General features: G+C 39.8%; 2 protein-coding genes and 2 non-coding genes across 9 annotated transcripts; 1 reads left to right on the top strand and 3 right to left on the bottom strand.

Moving 5' to 3' along the window:
• Window positions 1-739: 739 nt before the first annotated feature.
• Window positions 740-4,156, bottom strand: rpl37 (ribosomal protein L37). The gene is made up of 4 exons (XM_020081540.2): window positions 4,016-4,156; window positions 2,910-3,045; window positions 2,521-2,605; window positions 740-850 (listed from the first exon to the last, which is right to left on the bottom strand). The coding sequence occupies exons 1-4, from the start codon at window positions 4,016-4,018 to the stop codon at window positions 781-783; spliced, it is 294 nt and encodes a 97-aa protein (XP_019937099.1). The 5' UTR covers window positions 4,019-4,156; the 3' UTR covers window positions 740-780.
• On the bottom strand, window positions 1,958-2,035 carry LOC138405491 (small nucleolar RNA SNORD72). Its single transcript, XR_011239235.1, has one exon. It is a non-coding gene; the product is annotated as a small nucleolar RNA SNORD72 (small nucleolar RNA).
• LOC138405492 (small nucleolar RNA SNORD72) lies at window positions 3,116-3,195 on the bottom strand. Its single transcript, XR_011239236.1, has one exon. It is a non-coding gene; the product is annotated as a small nucleolar RNA SNORD72 (small nucleolar RNA).
• A 1,818-nt stretch (window positions 4,157-5,974) lies between the features above and the next one.
• On the top strand, window positions 5,975-19,887 carry st8sia5 (ST8 alpha-N-acetyl-neuraminide alpha-2,8-sialyltransferase 5). 6 transcript variants are annotated; one of them, XM_069514200.1, is made up of 9 exons: window positions 5,975-6,672; window positions 11,271-11,378; window positions 11,698-11,793; window positions 14,251-14,343; window positions 15,333-15,494; window positions 16,419-16,563; window positions 16,707-16,819; window positions 17,382-17,474; window positions 17,591-19,887. In XM_069514200.1, exons 1-9 carry the CDS (start codon window positions 6,527-6,529, stop codon window positions 18,051-18,053), a joined length of 1,419 nt encoding a protein of 472 aa, XP_069370301.1. In that variant the 5' UTR covers window positions 5,975-6,526; the 3' UTR covers window positions 18,054-19,887. The 6 variants fall into 6 exon arrangements, with proteins under 6 accessions (XP_069370301.1, XP_069370302.1, XP_069370304.1 ...); XM_069514201.1 differs by having other exon boundaries at window positions 15,408-15,494; XM_069514203.1 differs by lacking the exon at window positions 11,698-11,793 and having other exon boundaries at window positions 15,408-15,494.
• The last annotated feature ends 33 nt before the right edge of the window (window positions 19,888-19,920 follow it).

Genomic DNA, 19,920 nt, shown 5'->3' on the forward strand with positions numbered 1-19,920 from the left:
GAGGTAGAAGACAGCCCTGTAGGAGTAACTGTATTACATGTTGGGGCTAATGAATCAAACTCTTATCCAGTGAATACACGCTATGGCGTCAGTGACGTGGATGCAGATGTGTCTCAAAGAGTTGATGAATCTATCTCCAGACTGTGAAAGAGATCTGAAGTCGCAGTTTGACACAAAGATGTGTTCAGAACTCGACAAAAATCTGGATTTTGTTATGTTACAATGTGTATATAGTTATAAAAACACTATCATTCAACAACTGTTTAAAAAGGGTTTGGAAGGAATATATAGAGATTTGCTCAAGTTTTTGTAATATAAATTATTAGTTCAAATGATCTATTAAAACATTTGTTTTACGCAACTGCTAAAAACGCAAATTGTTTACTTTCAATAAGAAAACCATTTGACTTGTTAAATAGGAAAAACAAACCTTTCTCGCTTGGCAACAATAGTATGATTGAAATACTATGGAGTATTTGTTCATTAGAGGGGTGGAACCAGGACACCTTGTATTAATACATGAAGGCTCATGTTTCTGAAAACACCTTTTATTTCATTCTTGTTGTGTTTTCTAACATTGAAACCTTTACATTTGAAGATTTGCACAAAAGAATAAAGTTAGAGTTAAATCTCAACCATGTGTATATTTAATTGACACTAAACATGGCCTCTCTGTCTTTGGCCTTCATCACTGGATAAAGACAGTGAGGGTGAAAGATCAAGAGACAAGAACTGAAACTCTTGTTGAACATCACATTTATTTAACCAAAAATGTGTCTTTTAGGATGAGCTGGAGGCGGCCACTGCAGCACGTCTGGGTTTGGGGGTGGTGCCTTCCCGGAAACCATTCCTGGAAAATAAGGAATAAGAAATTTAAAAGAATGAAAATAATGTTAGGGTTGATGCAGACACATAATTAGGAGTAGTCTGAGTCAAGTGAAAAGTCCTGAGTCACAGTATTTGTTATCTCACAAAAAAAGCTTGGTAATTTACTTTTAGGTTTTAGTCACATTTATAAACAAATGAACGTGATTCCAGTCTCCTGTTTACAGGCTGGTTACCCACGTGAACGGGTAAATAACTCATGTTACTGTAGCAATCTGATGATTCATTCTGAATATTTATATCTCCCAGTTTTGTTTGGACAGAAGGATAAACGTCAAGTTAAGTCTGCAGGCTTTTAGCACAAATTACATGCTGCTCATGCTGGTGTTTTTTGTGCGATAACAGAAGTTGGCATTTCAGTGGAGATGCTATCTCAACAATGCGTTGACGTTTTGACTTAGCAGGATAAGAGGCTTAATGCTCCACTCAGTCCGAGTTTCTGAGCCAGCGTGCAGAACACTTAGGAACTAAATCTTAGGAACTGGCACAGGTAAAAAGACAGCAGTGACAGAACATGTTCTAACATCTGCCCTGTAAGAGCTCTATGTTTATGAAAATAACCTGGCTTGTTAGTTCCACAGACTTCCAGTCCCAATTAAAAACAACTTTATTGCCCAATCAGTGAGTTTGTTGATTAATACTCTGTGCACAAAGGTATAAAAGCGCTGACAGTGAAAACTACAGCATGACTGCCAACATGATAAGTTACATGAACTATACTTAAACAGGTTTTTCAACTGGAAACAGGAAGTCTTTCAAAGCCCTACTTCAGACAAATAACTGGAATATGAAAAAAGCTTTAACTTAGTTATTACGAAGTTAGAAGACATTCGGTTTTCAACAGTTTATCATTTGTGCGTGTCGATTTGAACCCAACAATGTCTGCCAGCCAAACTTTTTTGGATGAAGGGTCGGAGCTGATTCACTGAAATGTAGCCAAGCTTCACTGGAAAGGTACAAAAGCTTGTCTGTACCTCACAACACACATGAAAACAACATTTCCTGCCAAACTGAATAAAAGCGTGTTATAAACTGCACAATCCAACAATTGTAGGGTCCAATCTGTCAATGAAGCTTACCTCAGAGAAAATACTGATATCATTTGAGTTCATTTGTTCAGACATTTTTTTTTCACCATCATTGGTAAGCATCATTGACAAGTCTTGACGGGACTACAGGCAGGTTTCCCGTAAGGATAGTTCTCAAAGTAACAACAAAGCCACGATAGGATCATATGGTAATACAATCTAGCATTTCTTTGATTTAAATGTCTATTTAGGAAATAGAGAAAAGTAAATATCAACTTGTGGGTGGTTTTAAGTAAGGATCGTGGATCTTGCTTGAATTTTCGGCGTGGGATATTTCATTACAAATGAACAGCAGATCCACTGTATGTAATCAAGATGCTACATGAAAATGAATTACTAATAAAGTGTTAAACACCTAATTTCTTTTAAGTATTAGCATCATGATGCATGTAATCATTTGTATTACTGACGCCAAGGCAATTAAAACACGTCACCTTTCTGACATGAGTCCAATAACAGAGGGACAGACAGCAAACCTGCTTTCATAGCAGAATTATCCATCAAGTGGCTGCACATCTAAATCAGCATCTTCATCAAAGGATCATACCTGAACCTGCGGTAGACGACCTTCATGTGTCTCAGACGGCCGGTACCAGTGGTGTTCCTCCTCTTGGCCTTTGCGCTCCAGTTGTCTACAAAACAAATATTTCAATGTATCCAAGCAGCCTGGATATTCCCACCAATGTAGAGCTGGATACTGTACTGTCATACTGACAGTCAGTGACATGACTTAACATGTTGCACACACAATTCAAGTCACTAATTAGGTTTAAGTACACAACTCATATACAAAACAGAACGAAAACATCTGGACAAAGTCAAGATTACTGTCAATAGTAGATTAAGTATGAGTGTGAGGGAAAGACTACAGATAAAACCATAGCTAACCTGCATGTTTGTTCAATTCAAGTCATTCGTTCATAAAGCTACACTTACACTTTCTCTTGCGCTTCTCGGGGTAGCCACACTTGCCGCAGCTGGACTTCTGCAGGTGATAGGCCTTGGAACCACAGCGACGGCACAAGGTGTGCGTCTTGTTGCGGCGCTTACCGAAAGAAGATGTCCCCTTGGTCTGAATAAGAAAGACACCACAGGTCAACACAACAAACTCAAAGACTGGAGCACAAGTTACAGCTCTGACGGTCTTGTCTCAGTTACAAAGGATGAATCACAGAAAGTCATATGTTCAGACATTTGTGTTTGAAAACATCACTGACAAGACTCAGAGGATCAAGAACAACCATTTGATGAATGTAAGGGATGCAATATACTGCCTCAGTGATAGATCTACTGTATTACACATTTCCTATCAACTACAGTGAAGTACTTAGTAAGTATTCAGTAAAACATAACTAAATAAATAAAGTATAGAGTAGAACAGGTATGTTTCTTCACCTGGTTACTCACTGTGCAATACGATCAGTAGATGTTGCTACTATGTCTTTGTCTATAATTTGTTACTGATCATTATGTGAACATTTGCTTGTTTACTAAAACAATTGAGTATGAACCATTTAATCAATGAAAGAGGTATTGTACAATGAGAGTGAACTACTTAATCACATAAAGTATGAACACTAATCTCAGGCTTCATACAAACGAGTTTACAGATCTGTTTACTTTCTGTATAATCACCTAAATGAAACACATGAAGACATTAGCTGGTTATGCTAACCGCTATGGAGGAGCTAGCTAGCTAGTTGAACATTTCACAGCCTCCTTAAAACTTCACCGGATAGAAACTGGCTCGATGTTTGATTATTTGCAGATACAAACGAAATCATTCGGGGTTATTCAACTGTTGTGCGGCGGTGGGCCGGGTGAATCAAACTGAACCTCGATGCTAACGAGAGCGTATAGATGCTAGACGGAAGCGACATGAACAGCGTTATTTTCTTATTAAAATGGAGTTTCGTCTCTGCAATAGTTAATCCGAACAGAGACGATGTTTATCCGGTAGAGAAACATCATCAGTCGGTGTCAGATTAACGGCCCGTGGAGAAGATGTTTGCAGATTTCTGTGGGACAGCGTTGCTTCTCACCATTTTCGTCCGGTGGCTGAGGGAAAAGAGGCCGGAAGAGGGGCAGGCGCTGCATCAAATCACATCCGTGCGGCTTCCGGTGTAACACACAAATGCGACCCCATGTTGTTTTGCACAGGAAAAGATCATTCATTTCATTTCCCACACAACGCACCGAATTAAAAAGTTCCCACTCACTTCAATCAAAGCTTCGTAACCATTTTTAAAAATTTTTAATCGTGCACCACAAAACGGAATTAAATACATTTTACAGCATTTAAATTATATAAATTATATAATTATATAAAGTTATAATGTCATCATAACACAAAGAAAAGCTTTATAATGTATTTGGTATAAACTAAAATAACATGGCCTTTTGGGCCAGACCTACAACATGTGTAGCCTGTGAGCCCAGTGTGCTTGATGATAGACTGATTAACAGGATACGTGCACAGAGCACAGAGAGGAGGAAGCTCATTTATAACTTCACATATTACTCTATTCATGGTTAATGTATTCATGTTTAATGTATTAATGGTTAATGTATTCATGGTTAATCCAGCCATTGCTCAGATGACAGAAAATATAACATTGCAGATATAAAACATAAAGGAACTTTCTTTGCATGGAGACTGGTCTCCCCCGTTTAAGATAAAGAGCTCCAATTGCTGTTACTTGCAGATAATCTGTGTACATCCAACTGGTCTGTGCCCCAGGAAAGACCCAGAACATGCTGGCGGAGCTTCGTGTCCCATCTGGTCTGTGAGTGAGTCAGATCCTGAGGGCTGTGGCCCGAGAGAAAGATGTCTGGGCTACTTTTCTCACCTAGCAGGCAAAATTCAAGAAAAGAGGTTGTTGTGGAGAATACATTTTTACAGGATTTAAGTGTTTTTCGTCAGACTTGCTCCAGTTTTAATTTACTATGAGTGCCCCTTCTACAATATTTGTCAATTAAAGACTAAATAATCTCAACAGATTTACATAGATGTCCACAGCAGGTCGGGCTAGATATATGTTTCAAGACAGTAACATCACATGATTATTTATGGGTCAAGAAAGAAAAGAAATGTAACATTCTTCCAGATCTTTTTATAAAACACCATTGACACTGTCTGTAGAAGTGTCATTGAAAGTGACATTAATGAGACAACCCACAGAGCAACGTCAGCAAACACATGAATAATCTAAAGGCTGCCACACCCAATGACTCTGTTGATCATAAAGGTGATTGTGCATATAGGCTCCTGCACAGTGGTTTAGCTCTGGCATGGTATTATACAGAGGTCCTGAAGAGCATAACACAACAGCAAATCACAAAACACAACAACAAATCACAAAACAGAATCAAAAAATACAGCAGCATTAACTAACAAAAAAGGTAGATACCTGTTAATGACGAGGCCTGTCGCTGATCATATTTTATATTATGTTGTAGGATTTGCACTAGTGTTTTGTGTTTTTTGATTTGCAGTTGTCTTTTGTGATTTCCCAATGTGCTTTTTTATTTGTTGTTGTGTTTTCTTATTTACCAATGTGTAATTTGATTTGCCGTTGTGCTTTTGATTTGCTTTTGATTAGCTGTTGTGTCTTTTGATTTGCTGATGTTGTGTTTTGCGCTTTGCCAACATTTTGGGGTGATTTGTTGTTGTGTTTCATGATTTGTTGTTGATGTGCTGTTGTGTATTTTTTTTTTTTTTTTCGTTTGCACTTCAGGGCCACCACATTCCTGGGGTTTAACTGTTGAAAACTGATCAATACAAATAATTGGACAGAAAATTGCTGAGCAGAGAATTGTTGGATGTCCATGAACTCTGTGATAAAAAACAATAGTTATGAATGACTTACAATTTACACCATGTAATCCTGTGACAGGGTTAGGGGGTTTTTGTGCGTCATTTAAATCAGTGTTGTGATAGTGCATGAGCAGGTAAAGGAGAGCGTGACCTTGTCTTCTGCCTGTATAGTAAAGGAGCATCTGACTGAGTGCGCGTCCCCGTGTCCCCGGCGGAGAAAAGGCGCATCCCCCTCCATTTATATTTCAGTCACGCAGCATTTGCTCACATTTGAGATGAAGCATGCGGGATGTGTGCGTCTGTTTTCTCTCCGTCGCATCTCGCATCAGTAATTTAAAGACAGAGAAAGAAAAAAACAAATAATTCAGGTTTTATTCTGGACAATAGCAATCTGAGCGTGTTGTTGTGGATAATCTGGATTGTTTGCCTGCGACTGCACCTCGTCGTTTTTTTCTTCCTTCCAGCTGTTTAAAACATCTGCAGCAGCCTTTATTATTCCCCCCTCAACACTCACACCCAGGGTTTATTGTAGGCAGGGTGGGATGCAGAGCCCTTGACGGCTGCTGATACATTGCGATGCTTCTCCTGCAGCAGCGGTGATGTGATGGCGTGAGGTGAAGCCCAGTGAGGAGGTGAGGGACGATGCCCGGTGCAGCGGGCACAAGACACCTTCGACCCCGGCCCTGAATGCACCGGAGAGAGACACCTACGCGGGTGTCACCACCGTCAGCCCTGGATGCTGCGCCGCAGGATGGGATACGCCGACCCATCGTCGGGTAAAGACATACTCGGCAATCGCTCCCTTTGTTTCATATTCATTTGCGCCTTCGGCCTCGTCACGTTACTGCAGCAGATTCTCTACGGGAAAAACTACATCAAGAGGTAAGTGTTGTTTCTGTCCCGCCGCCATACATGCAGGCAATCAGAGCGCGTGCATGCGAGCCAGAGTTCTCCAAGCTGTAATGATAATAATCCGATTTAAAAAAGCATGCTATCATAGCTTTCATTGATCCCAATCAATAACCGAATGTTGATCGAACAATGGGCCAGTGATTGATAACCTGATGATGTTCAGTCTACGTGTGGGGACGCATGGGGGGGGGGGGGGAAACAAGCTCTAATGGCTGAAAAGAACAAAAGCAATTAACCATCCATTTTTCTTTCCCAGTAGAAACAGTTTCCATCGGATTTCTTTTTTTGATATTTTCTGAAAGCGAGGCATCACATTCATACCATACACAGTGCTCTAGCTTGTGTATGGTAATGGTTTACCCCCCCCCCCCCCCCCCCCCTTCTTTTCCCTCAAAGATTTTTATTTTATATTTTTACCGTTTCAGCCTTTCTTGACTGGTCGTAGCCTACATCTGACAGAGCATCAGAAAATCTTACTGCACCTGAAAGCTACTGGAACTGATGATGATGATGACAGATATGGTTAAGATGATGTGTATTTCTTATTGCCCCCCAGCCCACCCACTGATAAATAAATCATATATTTCTTTTTTTAACCGGCTGCTGCACACACAGCCACTGCAGAGCCAAGTTTTATAATACCTCTGCAACAGTAGTAGTATCTAACTCCCAGATGCATGGCTCTCGAGCTGAATCCTGGTTGATAGTTTCTATTCATTTGAACCAGGCCCATGTCTTTTTTCTTTTTTTTAATTCGGAGAAAATATCAGTGTGAGACGAGCAGATGCTGAGAAGCCGGGATGTCTGATCTTTAGGTGATATATGAAGAACACCTAAATCTCACCTCAAAGGAAAAAACAATTAGAAAACCTTTAACCCCCACGTCTAGATATTTGACACACAGCACATATATGTTTCCTCCAAAGCAAACATACATGTGCTGCAATCTGAACAGCTCCCCCACAGTGAAACCCTCCCCCCTCTTCCCACCCTGCTGGGCTGGTCTGGATACTCAATGTGGATTCATGGCATCCTGACCTCTGCGGTGAGATGCATGAATCCAGACCTGACACACATGCACACACACGCACACACACCTTTCTGTGCTCTGTGCTCCTACTCGCTCCTGGTGCTTGGCCTAGGAGCGATTGGGGGGAACAAGCCACACAACAGAAACCAGTGGTCTCAGCGGCAGCCATTTTGCTACAGTCTGTCTGCACACACACCCCAGTGCAAGTGGGGATGAGAAAGAGAGAGAGAGAGAGAGAAGAGGGGCTGATGAAATGAGTGTGTTTTCATGCTTTTGTGTGTGTGTGTGTGTGTGTGTCTGAAGCAGAGAGAGAGGGAGAAGAGATGTCATCTTATTACATCTCTCCAAGCATAAACAATCAGAAGTCGATGCCATATGGGTTCGACCGCACCCTGCTTCTTCCTCAGGCCTGGGACCATGTTGGCAGGGGCATGCGCTCCTGTTTCTGGGCAACACAGGCAAAACATATCTTTAAACTTAAATTAACAGAGGCATATTGGATGGACTTGCAGCAGAGGAGACATTTGGGTGCTTGAAGTGAGAGAAAGCTCAGGGAGTCATATTTCGGACCTAAGTTATCATAAATCTCATCCATCTATCCCAGATGACCAGGAGATGGCAAATGTCAATCCTCTAAATGCATGAGTGTCCAGTTGTACTTGATAAATCTGACCCTGAATCTGGCCATTGAGTGTCACAAATCAGGTCCCTTGCCCATCTTCACTGACATCGGGGTGAAGTTGTGTCAGATTGTAAGATGGCACCTGCAGGAACAAGCAGGGAGCTTATTAAAGGATAACAGTGAGTGACACACTTCTTCTGTGCTGGCAGACATATTCACTTTCTGCTTTAAGTGGATGATTCATTATCAATTTATTATCGTTATAATTAATTGTGGTAATCTATAAAACCTCAGAAATAATAGTTTTATCAAATCAAAAATCACAAAATCTTGATATCGCTACCAATCAACTAATTTATACACCAGACCCTTGAGAAGTAAGCCCTTCTTGGTGCCTTATGTAAGTGGACTGAATCTCCTGAGCAGCTCTGTGTTTTCTTTTTCTCACCCAACATGCTGTTGACAGAGCTGCATACAAATATATTGATTTGAGTCCATAAAAGTGCATATTTCATAATTTATGAGTGACTGCACCCTTTACCAAAGTGATGCAAAGTGGAATCTCAAAAGAGACGGAGAGGAGATAACGTCTGTTAATTTCCTGTTTTGATAAGGACAGGAAGTCTAACTCTGAACATACAAGAAGTACTAAGTGGTCATCTGGATCAATGGGACCGACCCACCCTTAAAAGAGCCAGAGTCACAGAATCCAATATTACAAAAGTCCTGACTGCTTTCAAGTCCCATTAACAGCGCTCAAGGGCAGAATCAAAGATCGTTAGTGCTTCGGAGCAACTTTGTGTCTGTTGTCTGTCCAATCTAATGCTTAGATTACTGACCTCGTAATCAAGTCAGTGGGAAATAAATGGGCTCTTAATGCGTGTATGCAAGATCTATGAGTCAGATGCGGTAACATGAGATTGATAACACTTTTATTGGAGGCCACATTATTGGAAAATATCAGTACTTAACAATCTTGATGCTATTAATCAGCCAGGAGACATAGCAATTTGGTGAGGATGATCTATTTTATATCATAAGTGACTAAATTATGCTACTGTGATTAGCCTTCCTGTCCTATTTCAGGCATATAGCCTTAAGCAATGGACAGATGTCTCTCAGCATGAACTGTTCTGTTCTGTTCTGTTCTGTTTTGTTCTGCGGCCGCTTGTTCCAGAGAAGATGGCACTAAGAGAAGCCAAATGTGCAGATCAGTGTAGACATGAGTCCTCTGTGACGAACGCTCAACCACCCAGAAAGGCTCTTTGGCTTCGATCTCTCTGCTGAATTTATCATGACGCCCACAGAGCACTCACAAATATGACTCACACAAGAACAGCTGCATAGTTATCAGTCACATAATAGGAGGAGTTGTCTCTGACATATCTGGACATATAGAAGGTGATTATTCCGTTCAGATGTAACAACTGCAATCCTTTTGATTGTTAGATTTTGAAAGGATAAATCTGGTTGTATAATATATTGTTATTACAAATCCAATAAAAAGACTGACCAATAATAAATGTAAACACATCAGTGAGCCACACTGTTGCACTGGTTTATTATAATGAATAACATAGACACTGGTTTATTTTGAGTCTAACCTAACAAACACTGTCTCAATGCTGTGAATAAAAGCTTAGTCAACAGCAGAATATAGCAAATAAACGATCTGAGTAATGTTTGTAACTTGCAGAGCTCAGCTACTTTGGGAAATGACTGAACCTTAAAAAAAAAACTGCATTTGTGACCTGTTTTTTCAGAGGCTGAGTTCTCTTTTAATGGGATTTGTTGACAGTAACAAAACTGTAGAATATTACCAGCCGCTCAAAAGTAAATATGTCTTATTGCTTTATATTGTGTCGCATATCTGTTGTTCTCCCCCTGAGGAGACTAAACCTCAATAAGGACTTTGTATGTCATTGAACGGAATGCAAACATAAACCGGTACCCTTCATCTCTCTGGAATAAGTTTCTTTACTCAGAAGAATGTGAGGTTATGAAGCACACCAAATGATCTCCTCTGTCAAAAATATCCTGACTCTAACAATATTACAAAAAAGGTCAAGCTCCAGTGGATCCTATTCCAGTTAATACAACCATAGCATTTATTTTCATTGGAGAATGGCATGTTTTTTAGAGTTAGGGCACAGTCACACATGCTCGAATGCAAAGCGAATATCGTGGCCCAAAGTTCAGCAAAGTTGAACGGGAGCCAAAGGTTCGCCACTGATATATTCGCGTATGGGTGACTGGACTTGTAGTCGTCAAGTCCAGGTCCAAGTTGAGATATCCCATCACCTGATTCGACAAAGAGCCAAAGACGACATAAAACAACTGTTTTCACAGTCTGAATAGCACTTAACAAGATGAATAAACAGATCTCTCTCTGTAAAAGCCTTTAATCGGTTACATTTGGCTGAATTGATGGTCTAAAATGGCCACTTTATAGCATCTACACTTGGCGAATCTGTTGGCATCTCCTCAGAAGCTATTTGACATTTGCAGAAACATAGGCAGTGATTATTGTTCCTCCCATTAAATGGCAGTGACGATAATACATTGAAGTACAAGTCTTACACTCCTGGAGGCCAATACCGCAGAGTGCGATTGTTTGAAACACACACAGGACCATGGCGACAGCCCAGCAGATCATAAATCAACTATTCAAACCATTAACAGAAAATCCATTCCAAGCATGTTTAATTTCACATCATGACTGTTTCTCTTAAGCCAAAAAAAGTTGGTCCCCCTTAATGTATATATATATCTGTGTGTGTGTGTGTGTGTGTGTGTGTGTGTTTGAGTTGTGAGTTGTGAGATCTCTGAGTGTACACATGGGCTCGGTTGTATGTGTTTAACATTTGCACAATAAGGACAATAAATCCCAAATAAACTGACTCATTTTCTTACTAGTGCGCAACAGTTTAGCCGACTCAAAGGGGACGAGACAGGAAATTGGACCGGTCCCGTTAATTTCTCGGATGACGGACCACTGAAGCCTGCCAGAAATGGAAGGAAAAGGTACCTTTCCAGCGTGACTGACTGCACAACACCTCTGAGAGAAGAGAGTGTAAGGGACAGACAGACAGATAGAGGAAAAGGAGAACACAAGTTTCAAATCCATCATAGTGACGACCCAGCCCTGCATGCGTGGACTGGGCCGCTGTTTAATGCCCATCAGTCTCCTGTGTAGATGCTGTAAGACACACACTGCAACACATTTAGGCAAACACAACTCTTCTCTTCATTACTTGACTTATTTTGAATTCTGCAGGTTTAGGAAGTGAGCAGTACTACTTCACACATTTAACTCTAACTTAACCTGTCTGCATGTTGACAGATGTTTCCGTCAGAATATTCAGCCAGATTCAAAGATCTCCGTAGTAGTCACACCCTGCGTAGCCGGTATTAAGAAGAAAAAAAAACGCTCTCACAGGTAGGCCAGTTTGAAGGCTTTTTTTTTAGTCTTTTTTCTCACAGAAACCCAAGAATGCCTCTTTTCTTTTTCATTAGTCTGAAAGGTATAAACTCTCATATTTTTCAGTGGTGGTTGCACTTTAGATTTGCTCTGCATGTTGTCTGATCCCGTCCACCTCGAAACCCCAGTTCCCCAAACCCCACCACCCCACCCACTCCCCCCGCCAGAAGCTGGTTGAACCACGGTCTCCTGTCGCTGCACTGGCTTCTCCTCGTTACCTCTGTGTCCCATTCAGCACCCATTTCCAAATGCCTTGTCCTCCTCAACCTGTGTGTCATGTGTTCTGCACAGCTCTGTGTGTATGCCATGTACATAGTGTGGACACTACTCTCTGCTCTCCCCCTTTTCTCCCCTTCTCACATCTGCATTGTCTCTCCCTGCGACCTGGATCTACTCCCTTTTTTCCACTTGACTTTCCTTGTTACAAGAAGACAGGAACCTGCCAGATTTAAGCCCCTCCCTCCCCCCAAAGCTCCAAATCCTCATTGAGGATGTCAGTATGGCAAAACAATAATAAAATGCAGGTTTAGTTCTTTCTCATCCCGGATTGGTTTTGAACCAGCATTAAATGGTTAATGCCATTAGAGATGGAATTCATCTCTTACTGAACCAAACACAGAACACTTGCAAAAGTTTCGTCATCTTAGCTAAAACAAGCTTGAATAGTCCTCATTGAAAGTGTCACATATAATTATGTAGGACAGATACTCCTCTCAATAAACCTCAGAAATATACTGCATCATCAGGTGGATGTAGACAACCAGTTTCATCGCTCCTTATTTGTAAGATTTCATCCCAATCCTTTTAATGCATCCCTCCATTGCTCGTATTGCTTGTTGTATTCTCTTATCATCATCATTTATTTTCAAACTCATCTCATTTACCTCCACAGCCACAGGTAATATGTTTCAATTTTATCCATCTTTGAAAACACCACACTGCATTTAATCTCTCTGACAAATACCAACATTTTTTCTGACAAGTACACCCTGCAATTGCTGCCTTTTTGGCATTAATTCCCCCTCCCCTTCCCTTAAGCAATATGCATTTAAAAATACATTTCCAAGATTGTGATGTTCCTCAGAAGGAGCATATTTTGAAGTACTGTAAAATATTGCTGATCTTAATAAAGTAAAACTCCTGTAGAGCACCAAGATCCCACAGATGGGAGACCAGCAACAATCAAATTCCTTCTTCTCTACTCTCAAACTGTATCCTCACCCCCATCCAAAAACACACTTAAACACACACACACGTACTCATGGATACAAGCACACAGCAGTGTCTCTATGACTACGAGGACAATAGACTGACTTACATTAAGTTACTGGGATTCTAATGTTAACCAACCATAACCTGAACCTTAACCTAAACTTAACTTATACCTGTATGCACCTTGACATTTAATGATTTACGTTGTGGGGACTTGTTTTTTGTCCTCATATGAAAGACAAGTATAAGCATAATGTGACTGAATAAACAGAATTAGGTCCCCACACACACAGCATTCTGGTTGCATGTAAATACAATGTTGTGCTGCAAGAAATGAGGCATCAGTGCACAGATAAATGGCAACTTATTGAATAAATTACATTTACAACTATATACTATACTATACTATACTATATAAAAAAGTTTGTCAAATTCACTAAAACATCACCACGCATCCAGACACTAGTTTTGTGTGCTCTGGGTTCAAGTTAATTTAAAATGTTCAATTGATTGTTTCATATGTCTAAAATTATTCAGTAGAGTCTTTAACTGTAGTTGAAAATATAAAATTCCAAAAGCCTCGCCTCCTATATCATTACCTCTTTGCATGGCCATGCATCTGTGTGCATGTTTACGTATCGAACTATCAAGTAATCTGCCGTTGAGTCACTAGCTATACTCATTAGCTATACATTACCAAAATAAATTAAAATCACAGACCCTCTCATACTCATATCCACCAGATACTATACATCTAATCCACCATTTTAACAAGCTTGTCTTTTAAATCAATAAACAGCACATGACTCATGTGTTAAATCACGTAACTTCTCATCAAAGCTTATTAGATAAGGTTAAATATGAGAGGTATTGTTTCTCTTCACTCAGTTTAACATTGATTTAGACTAAGATGTAAAAGAATCTGGTGCAAGTGTCAACTAAACCGTCTCCTACTCTCCTGTTGCATCACTTCTGTCATTTGTCATCCCACAGTGCTACTCTGATATTCTTCTATTTCATTAAGTCACTCTATAGATATTTTGCATTAATTATATATAATGTTTTGCTTTATCGTGTACTGTAAGCACACTATTTTAAATATATTGCATCTTATCTCCATGGCTTGTTAATTCATTAATTCTGTTGATTCTCTTGTGTCTGAGGAGAAGTTTAGGCAGAAGATGACTGTGTCTATCCCACCAGGTATCTGGATAACTATGATGGCTCCTTTGAGTACAACTCCACTGCATGCAGGGAGCTCAGGCAGGAGATTATGGATGTCAAAGTCCTGACGATGTGAGTGTGCACCTATGATATAGACAATGGTGAAAAATATTATTTAGAATGAATGTTTGTTATCTCTGAGGTGATCCCATCAGGTAGGTAGAGAGAATATCCCACCTTTTATATGATATATAAAATGAATATCAAATATATTTTGATGAAAATTTTTTATTGATTATCAAATAAATCCTATATATAAATAACAAATATGTTCTATGGTACTTTTAAATCAGTTGTGACAGCCTTTCAAATGTTAAGGCTAATACTCTATCTCACCATGTTAGAGAAAGTGAAAAAGTCATTGCTGGATGTGCCTGTTTATCCGGATCCGCTCCAAAATATTATGGGTTCTTTCTTGGGTCATGCCCCACCCCTCCACAAAATTTCATATAAATCGGTTGAGTAGTTTTTGTGTAATCCTGCTGACAAACAAACAAACACAAATGTAAACAGCGGAGGTAATAAACAGCAAACAACAAGTTTTAGGCCCACACACTTGAAACTTTAACTGCAGCACACTATAAATAAGACATCATGTAGTAGATTATTGAGCTGGAATCATTACACTCCTCAAACAGCCGGTCATGCTCAGTCTGAGCAACATTTTTCCTCTTGTATGAATATGAACATTGTCCAGTGACCTTTTACGCATGTCCCTCAGGCAGTAAAAGTTTATTACCAGACACATTCTGGGCGCCTGATGAACGGCTGTGAGCCACACTGGCCTTGGCAGAGAACTGCAGCTGTCACTCTGCCAGAGCGACCGAGCAAATGGTGCCACTCAGCCACTCAGAGCAGATCCCATCTCCCAGTCATCTCAAAAGGAATGACATCTCAAGGACAAGCTATTTACAGACGATGATGGAGCCACTGCCTCTGTGTTAATGAGTCTAGATCCGGTGGGGCCGCCATGCACACAGTAATCACTGCAAATGTTCTGTCCCCTTGTTTGTCTTCCCGGGTCGTTTCCTTGATGCTTCTTCAATTTACTACCCCTGTAGAAACATGGTTAATCGGAAAATTCATGGCCATGGGTATCCTTCCTCATTCCACAAGTCTCTCTGCCTGTCTGCCAGGGTGAAAACCTCAGACCTGTTTGAGAGGTGGCGGAACCTGCAGGTGTGTAAGTGGGAGCAGAACAAGGAGGAGACCAGCAACTTCAAGTAAGAATCACACAGCGTGTTTGATTCATTCAACCTCATACATGACCTCATTACAAAAACACACTTCTAAAGAAAGCAGTTTGTTTCATTTTAAATCCTAATTATTTGCTTTTTCTATTACTTAAAATTATTTATGGTTTATTCATTTCTTACTCTTTTTATTTTATTTTTATATTTTAATATGAATATAATTAAAACACCTCAGTTTGTATACTGTACACATTTATATTTCCAGTCATTTCACATTTACTGGTTTTATTAAAAGCAAATTGTTAATTAATATGATTTTGAACTGTAGAGATTACTGATGTTTGCCATAGAAAATGATTCTTACATCCTCTTGTTTAAGGTTTCAAAGTCTCTAGTTAGAAAACATGGTTAAATACAAATGATTTTCTAATTCTGTATGTGATGTGATTGGTTTGTAAAATAATGAGTATTACACGTCACAAATCCCAAATTAGTCTGTTTGGATTTGATGCAGTTGCAGTTTTATAAGAAGGATTTAACTGGGTCTTAATTAATCCCAAGCATAATTAAAGTGTCTATGTAGGACAGAATTCTGCATGTTTTTGCCTGTGAATGTTTTTTCCACAAACAAAGTGATTATATTTAGAAATAGTCCCTAATTTGGTTTAATAATGCTTCTGTTCATTGCTGTATTTTTTGCCCCATTTAAATGTGGAAACCCAATTGAGACAAATAGAAGCATTACCATCTCAATAATTAGATTTTTAATTTATTTCATATATAAGTTCAATATATATACATTTATTAAAATTGGTCTGTGAAATTATTATTATTTTCACACACATCTGTGGGGTCTGTATGATCCTAATGAGGAGGTGAAGCTGATATTGTGATGCTGCCCTCAGTCGACTGAGATGAAACTAACTCTGACTTTCCTCTGGTGTCTCCCTGAAGGATGTCTCTGTCCCGCTGCTGTAATGCTCCATCCTTCCTGTTTACCACCAAGAGGAACACACCTGCAGGCACCAAGCTGAGGTACGAGGTGGACACCAGTGGTATACTCCCCATCACCACAGAGGTCTTTAAGATGTTCCCAGATGTAAGTTCATAACCTGCATGATATATATTCCAATATGAGCTGTCTACATGTTTGCTATGTTCCTGAAAATAGTTTTTTAAATTGCACCCTTTCACCTGGTGCTACAATATATTTGACTTTGTAGTGCCCTCTGTTTCATGCAGGACATGCCGTATTCCAAATCGCAGTACAAGAAATGTGCTGTCATTGGAAATGGCGGCATCATCAAGAACAGCAAGTGTGGAAAGGAAATTGATTCAGCAGATTTTGTGTTTAGGTACGCAGCATATAATTCAGCAATACACACATTTACCTGGACACCATTATTCTCATATTAACCCGATTAGGAGAATAATCTGAATTAGACATTTAACATCACCTTAACCCAAAAAAGGTCATACCCAGAATAAAGACGCATTTAGATGTGTGGTATTCGGACTTGAATGCAACATGAATGAAATTATTTAAGCAACAATGTAAACTATGTAATTGAAATAATGTGATATTCAGAGTAAGGTCAATAGATGGAATAATTTATGAAAGTATTTATGTGAGAGCTGCACAATGATAAACACATTTATTTTTGCTCATTTATAGTAATGTGATTGTTATAGGAAATCCAAATATTTCTCTTATACTACAAAATATAAATGTAGTTTCACCTTGTAGCTGTAACAATTATAATGGAATAAAACTTGGACTTTAAAAAAGGAATACACCTGATCACATCTATTTTGAATTTAATTGTGCAGCTCTGTATCTATTTGCTTAGTTTGAATGAATCAAGTCAACTCGATTACATTTGAACTTGTTTATCAATGAACTCTCTTTCTGTCCAGGTGCAACATCCCACCCATAATGGAGAAGTATGCAGCGGATGTTGGCACTAAAACAGATCTGGTGACAATAAATCCGAGCATTATTACTGAGAGGTACTGTAGATATGAGTCAGAGTGAGGAATCAGATCTCTCTTTCACTCTGTGTGTGTGTCTTTGTGCAGTCTTCTTCTCTTTTGGTTTTTGTCATCTCACATTTCGACTCCTCCAGATTTCAGAAGCTGGAGAAATGGCGGCGTCCGTTTTACGAAGTCCTCCAGAACTACGAGAACTCCTCGGTGGTGCTTCCAGCCTTCTACAACACCCGCAACACGGACGTGTCTTTCAGGGTCAAATACATGCTGGACGACTTCGACTCGCAGCGAGGCGTGTTTTTCTTCCACCCGCAGTACCTGCTCAACGTGCAGCGCTTCTGGGCGGTGCAGGGCGTCCGGGCCAAGAGGCTCAGCAGCGGCCTGATGCTGGTGACCGCCGCCTTGGAGATGTGCGAGGAGGTTCACCTCTACGGCTTCTGGGCATTCCCCATGAACCCCTCGGGCATCTTCATCACCCATCACTACTACGACAACGTCAAGCCAAGGCCGGGCTTCCACGCGATGCCTCACGAAATCTTCAACTTCATTCACATGCATACTCGCGGGATCATCCACGTGCACACGGGGCAGTGCACGTGATCCCTCACTCCTCTGCTTTAATGTGGAAGCTCAACACCTGATATCTTTTTTTATTTTACCTGTCATGTTGTATGTCAGTGACTGAGACAGTTCACTATTTCCTCCGTGTGTAAAAAGAGAGTTGACCTTCGGAGCGTACACTTTGCTCTCACTTATTCAGCCACACATTGAAGGTTGCTTGCTTTAACTACCAACATGCTTCTCTTTTTAGATGCATACCTGAGGTCGTCTATTTAGCCAATCAAATCACTATGGGTCTCTTTGACTGTCGGACCATAGGATGCTTGTTTTTAATGTGAAAAGTGGTCTTCTTAGTGATGTTGTTTCTGTGAAGTTTTCTAGTGGCTCTGCTGTACAGAGGTATTGTTTTCTACTCAACGTTGGGGCAGCCGTGGGTGTCTTTGTGCAGCCTCATTCCCCCCTCTCTTCTTCTTCTTCTTCTTCTTCTTCCTCTTCTTCTCTCTCTATCTCGGACACTCTGTGGGTGTGGCAGCTTTTAATGTTTGTGTAAAAAAACAAAGCCTGAACCTTGATATCAAGCTTATATTTAAAAGAAAATGATAAAATTGTCAAACATCCAATTGTCTACTTTTTAAATCTATTTCCTATTCACCAGATATTTATTTGGTGAATATTTTAAAACATTATTAAAATGGCCTGTTTTCTGTGGCCTCCCCTTTAAAATTTCCTGCGAGTGAAAAAAGGGGGCACATGAGAAGAATTTAGGATGTTTTTTTTCTTCCTTTTTTTTTTTTTGGCTTCGTCATGATTTCGGACAAAAGCCAGATAAATATTTTGCAGCGTCACCGCCTGCAGCAACACTTTTGACTTCATCCGATTTGTAAAGCTACAGAGCACTGTTTCGTGACCCAGCCTCTCGCTGTCATCCATGTCTTAAGCCATGCTGCCTTAAGAGATATAATACCCTTCTCTATGATATGCAGTGCACCCATGCGTTTTGCTTGTCTTCAAATGCATCAACATCGACCTAAAGCTTAGCTGGTCTCTTGAATGAAAAAGATGTTTTAAGACTGTTTCTAAGACTCTCTGAGGTGTAGACATCCATGTGCAACTTATATTCTATTGGAATTAGTGAAGTCTGAACACCATTTATAATCATGTAATGCTCTGCATGACTTTACTCTGTACTTGGCTTTGTGTGTGCCTGCTTCAATGATCACTAAAATATGTTTACACTTAAGCCTCTACTGAATCTCACAGTGCTTGGAGATATGTACATGAACTTTGTCACGGAAACACAAACAGATTTGTCGAAGTTAAATGTATAATATTGGATGCGGTTCCCATTGATTAAAGATGCAAGAATGAAGATGGTTGTTGCCCTTTTGTGAAGCGGTACAACACTTTTATGTGTTAAGTTATTAACCTTCTGAACTGTTAACTATTTGCACTCCAGAAAGCATTGTGCATTTAAGTTGTGCACTGGAATGCATTGTGAGTTTTCACTGTTTATTTTGTTGTAAGTTTTTGAGAGACTGTAAATCATTTTTTTGTCATTCATATGTTCATGCTTGGCTGAGCACTGGTCATACTTTAACCCTTTGTATTTGAAAATATTGCTAATAATATTGAAACATGCCGTTCTATTTATTTACATTAACTTAAGTGATTCGAGTTTAGCAAATATGAACCAAAAATATTTTGGATTGACCACAAATTGTTGTGCAAGTGAATCAAGATCAGAAAAGGAAAGGAACCTGGTCTGTGTGCAGAAAGGAGGGAATATATTTAACACAGTGCTTCTTAACTGACTCTGGATCTTTCTTTATACTGGTATTGTGTTTGTAAATAAACTTGTTTGGATTTTCTCACATGTATGTTCGTTATTATTGTGTCTCCAACACTA

This window comes from Paralichthys olivaceus, chromosome 18 (assembly GCF_024713975.1).
Source record: "Paralichthys olivaceus isolate ysfri-2021 chromosome 18, ASM2471397v2, whole genome shotgun sequence".
Lineage (NCBI taxonomy): Eukaryota > Metazoa > Chordata > Actinopteri > Pleuronectiformes > Paralichthyidae > Paralichthys > Paralichthys olivaceus.